General features: G+C 41.1%; 2 protein-coding genes across 2 annotated transcripts; one reads left to right on the top strand and one right to left on the bottom strand.

Annotated features, from left to right (window-relative positions):
* The first annotated feature begins 858 nt into the window (after positions 1-858).
* On the top strand, positions 859-6,515 carry phyhd1 (phytanoyl-CoA dioxygenase domain containing 1). The gene is made up of 11 exons (XM_084382720.1): positions 859-1,076; positions 3,109-3,267; positions 4,065-4,140; positions 4,225-4,272; positions 4,345-4,400; positions 4,484-4,546; positions 4,641-4,662; positions 4,794-4,922; positions 5,049-5,165; positions 5,714-5,840; positions 6,234-6,515. Exons 1-11 carry the CDS (start codon positions 1,011-1,013, stop codon positions 6,280-6,282), a joined length of 912 nt encoding a protein of 303 aa, XP_084238846.1. The 5' UTR covers positions 859-1,010; the 3' UTR covers positions 6,283-6,515.
* A 20-nt stretch (positions 6,516-6,535) lies between these two features.
* dolk (dolichol kinase) lies at positions 6,536-11,066 on the bottom strand. The gene is made up of 2 exons (XM_084382719.1): positions 10,560-11,066; positions 6,536-9,980 (listed from the first exon to the last, which is right to left on the bottom strand). The coding sequence occupies exon 2, from the start codon at positions 9,837-9,839 to the stop codon at positions 8,268-8,270; it is 1,572 nt and encodes a 523-aa protein (XP_084238845.1). The 5' UTR covers positions 9,840-9,980; positions 10,560-11,066; the 3' UTR covers positions 6,536-8,267.
* Positions 11,067-11,105: the final 39 nt, after the last annotated feature.

Genomic DNA, 11,105 nt, shown 5'->3' with positions numbered 1-11,105 from the left:
GATGAGAGGGGAAACTTCTTCAAGAAACTGAAACACGTACAGTTGCCTACAACCAGGATGCCCTTCATCAACAGTGCATCACATGTATTTCGTTTTGTTTGTAACATCTTAATCTATAAAGTAACTAAAGCTGAAAAACAAAGTAAAAGTATCAGATTTGTTCTTAAATAAAAATCTTGAGTAAATGCAGGAGAGAGCGAGGGCTCTTGTCGTAGGAAGAAGCTGTCACACTGAAAAAAAAATAGATTTTTTTAAATTTGGGTTGGGTTGTCTTGACTATTCGTCTATTTGTCGTTGTTGTTTTTCTTTTTTTTTACTTTTACCTTTCATGCACTGACTCAGATAAAACCCTGGTATCAGAAACATCTTTCTAAAATGAATCAGTTTAGAGTGGCCTCTACTTTTTATACATGGTCTTATTTGCTGTAAAATTTAATGTGACAGCTCACCCCACATAAGATAATCATTTGCAATATTACAGCAGCAAAGGGGATAACAAAAATACAGAGCATCAATTAAAAACAGTTGTAATAAATAAGTAAAAAAAAAAAAATGAAATAAAAATATAAGTTTAAAAAGCAGTAGGAACAATATAAATAAACAAAAACTCCAAAACCCATAACAATATTACACTAAGAGGTAAAAATCTAAAGATATTTGTGCAGAAGAATCTATATATTTGATTTAATGTGACAAATGAGTGAAAGTAAAAAGTGTGACGATAGGCCCCACTCTCCCCTACTCAGCACAACCCAGCGTGTCCACTGCAGGCCGCCGTAGTTCATTCGTGTTTGTATCTGTGTTACATCAACAGTGACATCTACAGGTCAGCCTGCGCCACTGCAGCTCCGCCTTTGTGTCGCAACGAAGGAGTTAAAGTCCAAAATCCTATTAGCTTACGGCCTCTGTGCATGGTTACAATGGCGGTTATACTTTAATTGATCTCGACACGTCACGTGATCGCAAATCAGTGGCTGCAGGCTGGAGTTTACAGCCCACAGATCTGTCCCATGAGCTGCACGCCTCCGGAGAAGACCACAGACATGGATTTCATGACGGATCGGGATGTACAGAAGGTGAGCTTTACATCACAGTCGACACTAAGGTACAGTTCGCTGCAGTTTATGATAAAACAGTCGAGTCTAAGACGTCTGCAGCTCTCTGGAGACTCATTTTCGCCTCCTCTATCATCTTCTTGCACGATTGTACTATTTATTTCATGCATGATGGTATATGTGCACATTTCAGGCTCATTACATAACATGCTGAAGCTACAAGTGGGCTGTTGAAGGAGCTCTGTGCGATCACATGCTGTGGAAAACACTATTTAAACGACTAAATGCTCTGAGACTCTGAAGGGTCTTATCTCTCCTGTTAGTGTGGATATCAGTGATGGACTGTAAACAAGTAGTCCTACATTTGCTCAAGTACCATTTTTGAGGTGCTTTTCAATTTCTGCCACTTTTTACTTCCAGTCCACTTCATTTTGGAGAAAAAAATGTACTGTATTCTCTCTAATACTTTTATTTTATAGCAAATGTTGTAATTCATTTATTTGATCTGCACTCTGATTAAAAAACACTGATTCAGATGATCAGAAAAATGATGGATATTATGTCTGATCTAGTTTACAGTATGTACATGTGCTAATCGTTTGGTTGACTTTTACTTTTACAAAAGTAATATTTTAACATGAAACCTTCACTTTTACATGTTTGCAAGCACAACCAGACCAATACACCGAGACTGATGTTTATTCATGGAGTTAGAGAGTGAAAGTTAGACAGTATTTCATAATCAGAAGAAATTGTGCAAATATAATTAGTTATGTAACTGACTTGAGACTCTACATAAGAATTGCATGGTTGTGTGAAATTACTTGTCAATAAGTCAGTCGATTAGTAAACACAAGCAAATAAAACACATAATAGTTTGGTTCATTTACAAGCAAAAAAGCCAAACACTCACCTGTTTCTGCTTCACAGCTGAGAGGATTCACTGCACTTATTGTTTTATGTGATAGTAAATTAAATACCTCTGAGGTTTGGACTAATAATAATCATAACAATAATAACAATAATAATAATAATAATAATAATAATAATGATAATAATGACAATATTCATAAACTTTATTTATATTTAAACCAACCAACCAATCAAACTTTATTGATATAGCAAGAATTGAGTTGTGATTGAAAAAATATGGTATGAAAACAGGTTTAGAGACTAATGCACACCAATTGCAATAAAATGAGTAGTTAAAATAATAAAAGATAAAGAATAAAAGATAAAAATGAGCAATACAAATAATGATAAAAATAAAAATAGTAAAATATTGCACTTAAAATTTGACTAAAAACAAGGTTACAACGTGCTTCACAGAAAAGGAACAGCTAAAAACAACACACGAAGAGCAACAGTTTAAAAAGAAGCTTGGATGAAATGAAGTTGCTTGAGAGTAAAAGGATAAAACCCAGTGACTTATATAAGAATTCATACTTTAAACAATAAAAGCATTTTATTTAAAGCATCACCTTTGGTTTTGGAAAGTGTGATCAGCATGTTTTTTTTTTTTACTACTTCCTTACATTACATAGATAAAACATTTCATCAATTTATTGCGAAAATAACTCAAATCTATGACTCTATAATGTAAATGTTAGTTTTCAGTCCTGGTCTGAATAGGCAGGGCGCAACCAGGACAAATAACTTTGGCCTTTTCTGTGATTCTTTACAGCTTTATCATGTGTTTCAATCAAGAATACATTTAATGTGTAAGTGCAGTACGTTTGACCCTTTATAAGACCTGAATCTGAGACAACTAGGACCCCTTTCCTACTTGACTTGCATCTTTGTGTTAAAGTGGAAACAGTCATGGGAGATCAGCTCGTCACAGCTTAATTGAAACTACATGATTTACCCTGAGTGATGCCAAATAATCTACATTGAGTGTGTGTAAATGCTTCACATCTGACCCTGAATTTGACTTAAATCTGTGAAAATAAAGATGAACATTTTTGTGCATAAAGTTCGAAATATCCATGAAATAAAACCAAACGTCTTGACTGTGAAACCGACCCAGCAGCACTTTCCTCTCTCCTCACAGTACATGGAGGATGGATATGTGGTTCTGGACGGGCTGCTGACCGCTCAGGAGTGTGACGAGCTGAGGCAGAGGATGACGGAGATAGTGCACCAGATGGACGTCCCGGAGCACTGCCGCACCACCTTCTCCACCTATCACGACGAGCAGCTCAAAACACAGGTGACCCAGCGCGCTGTAACACTGTGAGATGAGTCTTTAACAGTGTCAGTGACTCGGTTTCATGTCATGACATTTCTCTCACATGCTTTCCATCGTGTTGCTCTTAAAGATGCAGGTAAGGTTCCCACTTACGTGCACTAACTGCATCACGATATCGTGTAGTCTGTAGGTACATTACCCCTCAGCGATTCAGTGTTTACCTCGACCCTAACTGCCCTTCCTTTCAGGCTAATAGCAAACTCTTATGTCAACACAGTCTTATGTCATCAGTGTCAGCAGGGTGAACATTACCGTTCAAAAGTTTGAAATCACCTCTTATAGGAAAGCCAAAGTGACCCATGATCTTTCTTGGACAACAATGGTGCAAATGGGCTCTAATAAACCAGGGGTGCCTAAACGTTTTGCTTTGGAGGCCCAAAACTGAGCTTTAACAGCAGACCACGGGACAGAAGCAAGCACCTATTGCGTTGTTTTGTTAAGATGCAAATTGATGCCATGTGGAAGCCCTGAGAGGCAAAGGAGCCCTTCGGTTAAACCATCGTACAGCGTTTGGTTCTCCATGTACAAAACATTACTTTTAAAGCATATAAATATCATCTGCTTGTAAAGAGGACTGTCTACAACACTCAAAGTGTGAAAAACCAATAAAATGAAAAAGAGTGGTCCTCTCAGCCACCTGACTGTACAGACTCAAGCTTTTGTGTCAGGTGATGAACTTTTGAATGCTAGTGTTGCTCTCTGTGATGCAATGATTCCCTGCTGGATCAGGTGACTGATGTCAACCTTTTGACCTGCAGGGAAATGCTGACTACTTCATCACCAGTGGAGATAAGATCCGCTTTTTCTTTGAGAAAGGAGTGTTTGACGACAAAGGTGAGAGATTCAGTCTTGCCTGTCCATTGTATTTATATGGTTAAATTTCCCAATTAGACAGGTAAAGCATTTCTTGTCTTGCAGGGGAGTTCATCGTACCAAGACAGCGTTCACTCAATAAAGTCGGACATGGTAAGATTTAGAATAATTTCTCCTCAGCCCCATGTGCAGAGTCCATAACTAATCCCAGTTGTTCTCTTTTAGCACTACATGCCTATGAACCATTGTACAAAAAGGTTACACATTCACCCAGAATTCAGGTGAGTGAGCCGTTGAACAGCATCAGAGGATGATGTGCTGAGTCATAGAATAACCAACACTCACATAAGGGTTATTTTCCCAGGGCATAGCGAAGAAGCTGGGACTTGTGAGTCCTGTGATACTGCAGAGCATGTTCATTTTTAAGGTAAAGCACTGAAGTCTATCTGTGAAATAACCCGTAGTGTCAGCTTTATGAGTAGTTTGTGTGAGATGTCATTTTTCTTTTCTCTCTCCTCCAGCAACCAGGGATTGGTGGAGAAGGTAAGAAAACAAATGTATATAAATATATTGAAAAGAAATTCAAAAACACAAAAAATCCACTTGGAAAACGTATGCAGTAAACTTTCTTTTCATGAAATAGCCTCGTCACAGATTTTTGTCTTTGTGTTCAGTGACGCCGCATCAAGACGCCACGTTTCTGTACACGGAGCCCCTGGGCAGAGTTATGGGGCTGTGGATCGCCCTGGAAGATGCCACTGTTAACAATGGCTGCCTGTGGTTTATCCCGGGCACACACAACAGTAAGCTCACCATATAACAAACCTTCTACTGTTGCCTCGCTCCATTAGTAATAAAGCGACTGTCAACAATAATAATAATAATAATAATTATAACAACAATCCAGCCACTATTTTGTCACTTCCCAGGCGGCATTTCTCGGCGTATGGTGCGCACCCCACCGGGCACCTTTCCCCTGACAGACTTCATCGGCCGAGAGCAGACCTATGATGACGAGAAGTTCATCCCTGCACCTGTTAAAAAAGGTAATTCTCTTGCGTCATAGGTCTAAAAGCTTACATGGTGTTTAAAATAGGTTTAAATAATAGGTTAAAATGAAAATGATCACCTTTTCAGAAATATTCTCCGTCCATACTCACACGCCTAAAAACTCAAATCACAAGTACACAACTCAACAAAATATTCAACACATTTCCAGTAATATTCAGACATTTTAATGAGTATTTACATATTATTTCTTTAATGAATCGACAGAAATTTGATCTACAACCATATTGACAATAGATTAAAAATGTAGCTTGTAACATTTGAGGATTTGTTAGTTTCCACAGTATATTGATTGTAGGTTGAATATTGTCGGGTTTTTGACAGTTGATCAGACAAAACAAGCCATTTGAAGATGCCGTCTTGGGCTCTTGGAAATGATGACTCATTATCACTATATCTGACATTTTACTGTATATACTAAACGATTTACTGTACATCGTAAGTATTGTGTAGCACCAAAAAAAAAGCTGTGAAAGTTGGTCCACTGTTGTACATTTCCAACCCGTCCATCAACCTCTCTGCTCAGGTGGTGTAGTCCTGATCCACGGGGAGGTGGTGCATCGCAGTGCTGAAAACACCTCCGAAGAATCCCGCCATGTCTACACCTTCCACGTCATGGAGTCCCAGGACACCCGCTGGAGCCCGGACAACTGGTGAGACTTTAACACTTATTTTTCATGTAAATGAGGCGTTTCCAGGAGGTGGTGGTCACAATCAGCACATAGAAGGATGAATGAGAAGTTCAAGTGACACAAAGAAAAAAAACACTGGAAAGCTGAAAAAGCAATATAAGACAAGTTTGCTTAATTAAGTAGAGAAGAGTCATTACTGACTCCGTAATGTCTGTTATAGAGCAGCACATATCTACAAAGTTAGCTAATGTTAGGCTACAGCTGCGCAGCCTGTATTGAACTGATTATGGGTGTGTTTTATTGCTTATTAACTCGACTTTTAATTTGTTAGAGGAAGTTTTTGTCAAGTCTTCTTTTATAAGTGACATAGTCTCACTAAGACTCACAGCTGTTTCCATTTCTTTGGTCCTGAAGGTTGCAGCCCACCGAAGAGCTCCCTTTCCCGCCTCTCTACACTAAATGAAGGAGGTATTGAGCACTTTCCGCTGCAGTTTCTGGACAGACGCGCAACAATTTCTTTCTTGAAGAAGGACCAACATGTATGAACTGTTTCAACAATTTCTCATGGTGTGTTTTGTACCCTAAAAAAACACCTTAATGATGACCAACTCACATTTTTGATGAAAGTTTTAAAAATTAGAATTTTTAATAGACCTGAAAAAAAATAATTTGAATAAAGATTTTTAAACTTTTTGATGGAGACTCCACAATGCAACTTGATCTTTAGATATACTTTTATTCAGCAGCTCCTCTCCAACATCGTCACCAACCAGCGTTATTATTGTTCAAGATCATCGTTACGACTCTGTGTCAAAATGAGATGGCAGATTCCTATTTCTTTTTTTCTACAGACAACAGTGAGCATTTCTGTTTTCAAGTACTTTCATTGTAAGACGTATTTTGAACGAAAAACAACAAAATTGGGAACAAATGATTATTAATCACAACTTTCAAACCTTTCATGTCAACTTTAACTCAAGCTGATAAATGAAAGGGTAAGTAATGTTCATGTCATCAGTCAGTCGCACTTCTCAAACATCAAGTGGGAATTGAACAAATTGGACAAAAACAGGAGGCATATCAACGTCATCTTCCTTCTCTGATGCACTCAACATGCAATATTACATTTTTTTTAATAAATGTAAGGATGATGGCAAAAACAACATACTATTAGGATCATGCTAATAAATTGTTACAACATAAAAACACCAAAGAACTTTTACAGATGAACATAAAGAAAAGGTTGTTCATTAATTCATGCCGAAAACAAGTTTCAGGTTATAAACTGTAGCATCCTCATCTAAGAATGATGAGATGAAACCTGATGACATTTGAGTTTAATTCTATAAAGCATATATTCAATAAATTGTGGCACAAAATGCTCAAAAGAAAGGGCCTTATGTTCATCGTTTTGGCCCAAAGCGTATCTACAGACTCCAAAACTTTGCAGGGTTTGTAGGCTCAGTATCACAAGGAAATGTATATATTAAGTCTATCTTTAACGGGTCCCATCGAACCTCAGAAATATTAAGCAAAGTCAGTTTACCAAACAAAAATATACTGTAGTATACCTGTGTACGTGTTACAGTACTGAGTTTCACATTATTGTCATGCAGGAGCATAGTGAGTTTTTGCCATATTGAAGTAAAAATCAGCCCTTATAAAGAAGAGTCGAGAGGGGCTGCTCATGCTTTCATCTACAGCATCTACAACAGTAGGTAATGTGTGATAGAAAATATACTTCTTAAGGCAAATATTTTCAGCAGTAAGTACTTCATATTGCCATCGGGGAGGCAAAATAATCTAATAACAAAAACGTTGGTTAAGAAAAAGACATCAATAAGCTAACTTTAAATAATGTTCTTCAAAGGCAATACAAAGGCATGTATCAATTTGGGAAAAGACAGGAAAACCTCATTGATTTGCCGTTTAGCAGCGTATATACGTCTGTTAGTGTTTAAAGGACATTTATCCGCTTTGCTGATACTATCTCCTGTTGCATAATTCAGGAGTGGTTGGTGTCATAGTCGAGTACCTCGCCGCCAGGACAGTGACGCAAAAGAAACCATACACCACTGCGGCACTGCAGACATGACTCAAAGAATATTTCGCAACTCGTCACCGTCTCATTTCTCAAAGCAACTGATACTGAAATGACCCGTGATCTGAGGGCGACAGACTCTAATGTCATGCTATCATCACGTCTGCTGCCACATCGGTTTGTTGACATTAACGTCAATTAACTCGTCGATTAAGCTTTTATCTATTTCTTTCTTGTGCTAGTAAAAATGACTCCCCGTTTTGATGAAATCGACTGATTCCTAAAAGGGACTTCTAGAACTTCTACTATATTTTTAATACATTTGTTTTTGCCAAATTCAACTCTTTCTCCCCTCAGAAAGAGCTTAGTCCAGTAATGGGGATTTGTTTTTGTTGCCATCTGTCCAGTCAAAGCAACAGCAGGATGAAGAGGTAGAGTGGGAGGAGGAGGTTGTCTATTTGGGAGGTGTAGGCTTCCAGCATGGCCACCAGAGTGATGGAGCCAACAATCCATGAGTAGGTGGAGTTTAGATTGATGCTTCCATCAAAGATGAGAAACATGGCGACGGCGATGATCTGTGCGAACACAGATGTTGCCGTCCCCTCCATGGTTTTCTTTGTGCCGGGCCAGCGGATTTCCCCCATGGTGCTGCCGAACACAGACGCCACAGTGTCTCCGACCCCAACGGCCAGCACACCTGCATATGGCACCAGGCCGCCTGCACCGGGAAGTATCCCCTTGGGGGCGCAGGGACTGGGGAACAGCCATATGGGCAGAGACATGCCCAGCAGCAGGTAGACATGGGTCAGGATGAGAGGCCCAGAGTCCCGCTCATCCAGGAACAAGGTGAGCACCTGCCTGAGCAGCTGACCCAGCGGCTTGATCCGAAAGTAACGCGAGTACTCCAGGAACAAGAAAACCGCCAAACAACCCACAGATGCAACGTGAAGCAGCTGCCGGTCGTATATCAGCCCCGGAACGTATGTGGCCACTACGATCAGATGGAAGTACTTCCTGACAACAGTCGAGGCCTGGTGCTTCTTGGACCCTGACTGGCGCTGGTAGTTCTGGTGTAACACAACACAAGTGGCCACGACAGCCAGGAACACCCAGTACCCCAGCAGACAGAGTCTCCTGTCATTTAACGTGACAAAGTCCAGCAGCCACATGATGGGGTGCCGGCCGATGAACAATGAGAGCCACGGCATGAGGATTCCCAGGCCCAGAACCGCTGTCATCATGTGAAAGAAGAGTGATGACACCCAAGTCTCCGACTCCATGAAGCAGAAGAGCAGGGCGAAGAAAACGCCCAGCAGCAGCGACCCCACCACTACAACTGGTAGGAAATAGTTCACTGGATCACCTTTGACCTCTGCCAGGTTCAGGGAGCGCTTGATGAGCTGGTTGACGATGAAACTGATTCCACCGACAATGAGGAGTGCCTCTCCAGGTGTGAAGCAGCGTGGCAGCAGGTAAAGCACAATCAGGCTGAGATAAACGAAGATCAGCAGCACCTCTAAGACCTCAATGACCTCAGACACCGTCAGCGTCTGTTTGGTCGTGTAGAGAATCGCGCTGCCAGCCATGCCTGCGATCACGCAAGTGTTGGTGGGTACGGGCCTCGTGATGCCCAGCGCGATCAGGGAGAGAAACAGAGCCAGCATCATGCCTGTGATGGTGACCACCATGGAGAAGCGCTCAAAGTAGACATTCCCTGAGGCAGAGCACTTTTCTCTCAGCGCCAGGCCCAGCAAAGGCATCACCATGGAGGCCGGGACGATGCCGCTGTTCGCTGTGGGACGAAACTGGAACACGGCGCCCCCCGACCTGAGCAGACGGTCCCATTTGTGCTGTACGTAGAAAGCCTGGATGAAGAGGGCGATGCTGCACCAGGAGTGCTGGTTCCACAGCGCCATGTGGACACACAGCACCACAGCCAAAACCACGGAGGACTCCACGTACACTGGATTGATCTGCATGACTGCAGGGTGGAAGCTCACAGGGAGGGAGGAGTGTTTGATCTGAACAGATGGTCTGCAACAAAGAAGGCCTTCTTCTGTCAGTTCCTCTCTCTGGCACACTTCATCGTTTGGCAGCTATTTTTCTCTTGCTGAGGATATCTAGAAAAAAAGAGAGGGGGAATGAAATCAGTGAGGTTACCATTCAAAAACATCACAAAATACCATAATGAGCTGAGTTGCTGTGAGACCGGGTGCACTGAGTTCATGAGTCATCTTAGCTAATATTAACAGAGAACCTTGCTCATGCTTTATCTGCTTTCTGTCGTGAACTATGGCCACACTGAACATTTACCCAGCCTGTGTGAAATCCACACAGCTCTCTAAGCACGTGAACGAGACCCCAGGAGAAATGCATGCCCTTTCTACATCAGCTGTAACCTTTTGTTCCTGTGGGGGTTAGAAGATGGGATTGTCTTCTGGTGAGCTGAATCGGCTGTGGAGGTTTTTACACATGGCCATCAACATCTGACGAACATGGCGAAACGGAGTCATCTCTCACACCCGTGCTAAAACAGCCGAGTGGGGCCAGCTCCGCAAGCCAAGGATGCTGCAACCTCGGACAGCATCAAGCTAACGACAGAAATACAGCTGACTCCACCGAGTTAGCATAACGCCACAGGAGCAAACTGCCGGCAGAATGGAAATGAAACCCAGGTTGACAAAGACATGCGTACGTACCACATTAGTGCAGTGTTATCTGGACGAAGGTGTGCTGTGATATGACTCGGTGCCGTCCTTTTTTTGACAGATTCCTTTCCTTTGTCAGCTGTCCCGTTGCTCACACCCAGTAGGAAGGGGCCATATTTGACAGCTGTATCACGTGGTACAACCGTAAAAAAATGTCTCTTAAAGGCGTGGTTTTGGTTTGTTTTTGGTTTGTTTTTTCAAATATTATGCGTAAATATTTATTTTGTGACGTTAAGAAAGCGCATATTGAATATGTAACTTTAAAAACAAAGCTAGCTACGCCCTTATTTACATTATAGCAAGTTCAATATTAAACATTAACCGACCATTTTAGCATAGCATAAACGAAAATATACTCATGCCAGGTTATAGATAAGTAAAAGGCATACGTTACGCTTAATTATGCGTTATTTTTTGTTTATAAGACGGTTTTGGAAGAATTTAGTGACTGGATTTAGAAATAAAGCTATAATTACTTCACTCCACAAGATGGCGCTCGCTTGATGAAAAAGAAGACGGCGGCGACGAAGAAGAAGA

The sequence above is a fragment of the Pagrus pagrus genome (assembly GCF_965226575.1).
Source record: "Pagrus pagrus genome assembly, chromosome: 19".
Lineage (NCBI taxonomy): Eukaryota > Metazoa > Chordata > Actinopteri > Spariformes > Sparidae > Pagrus > Pagrus pagrus.
This window is presented reverse-complemented; position numbering and strand designations above follow the sequence as displayed.

Coding starts and splice junctions, on each gene's coding strand:
- phyhd1 (XM_084382720.1), top strand. CDS start 1,011: ATGAGCTGCACGCCTCCGGAGAAGACCACAGACATGGATTTCATGACG. Junction 4,273..4,344: donor ACTCAATAAAGTCGGACATG/GTAAGATTTAGA, acceptor GTTCTCTTTTAG/CACTACATGCCTATGAACCA. Junction 4,663..4,793: donor ACCAGGGATTGGTGGAGAAG/GTAAGAAAACAA, acceptor CTTTGTGTTCAG/TGACGCCGCATCAAGACGCC.
- dolk (XM_084382719.1), bottom strand. CDS start 9,839: ATGCAGATCAATCCAGTGTACGTGGAGTCCTCCGTGGTTTTGGCTGTG.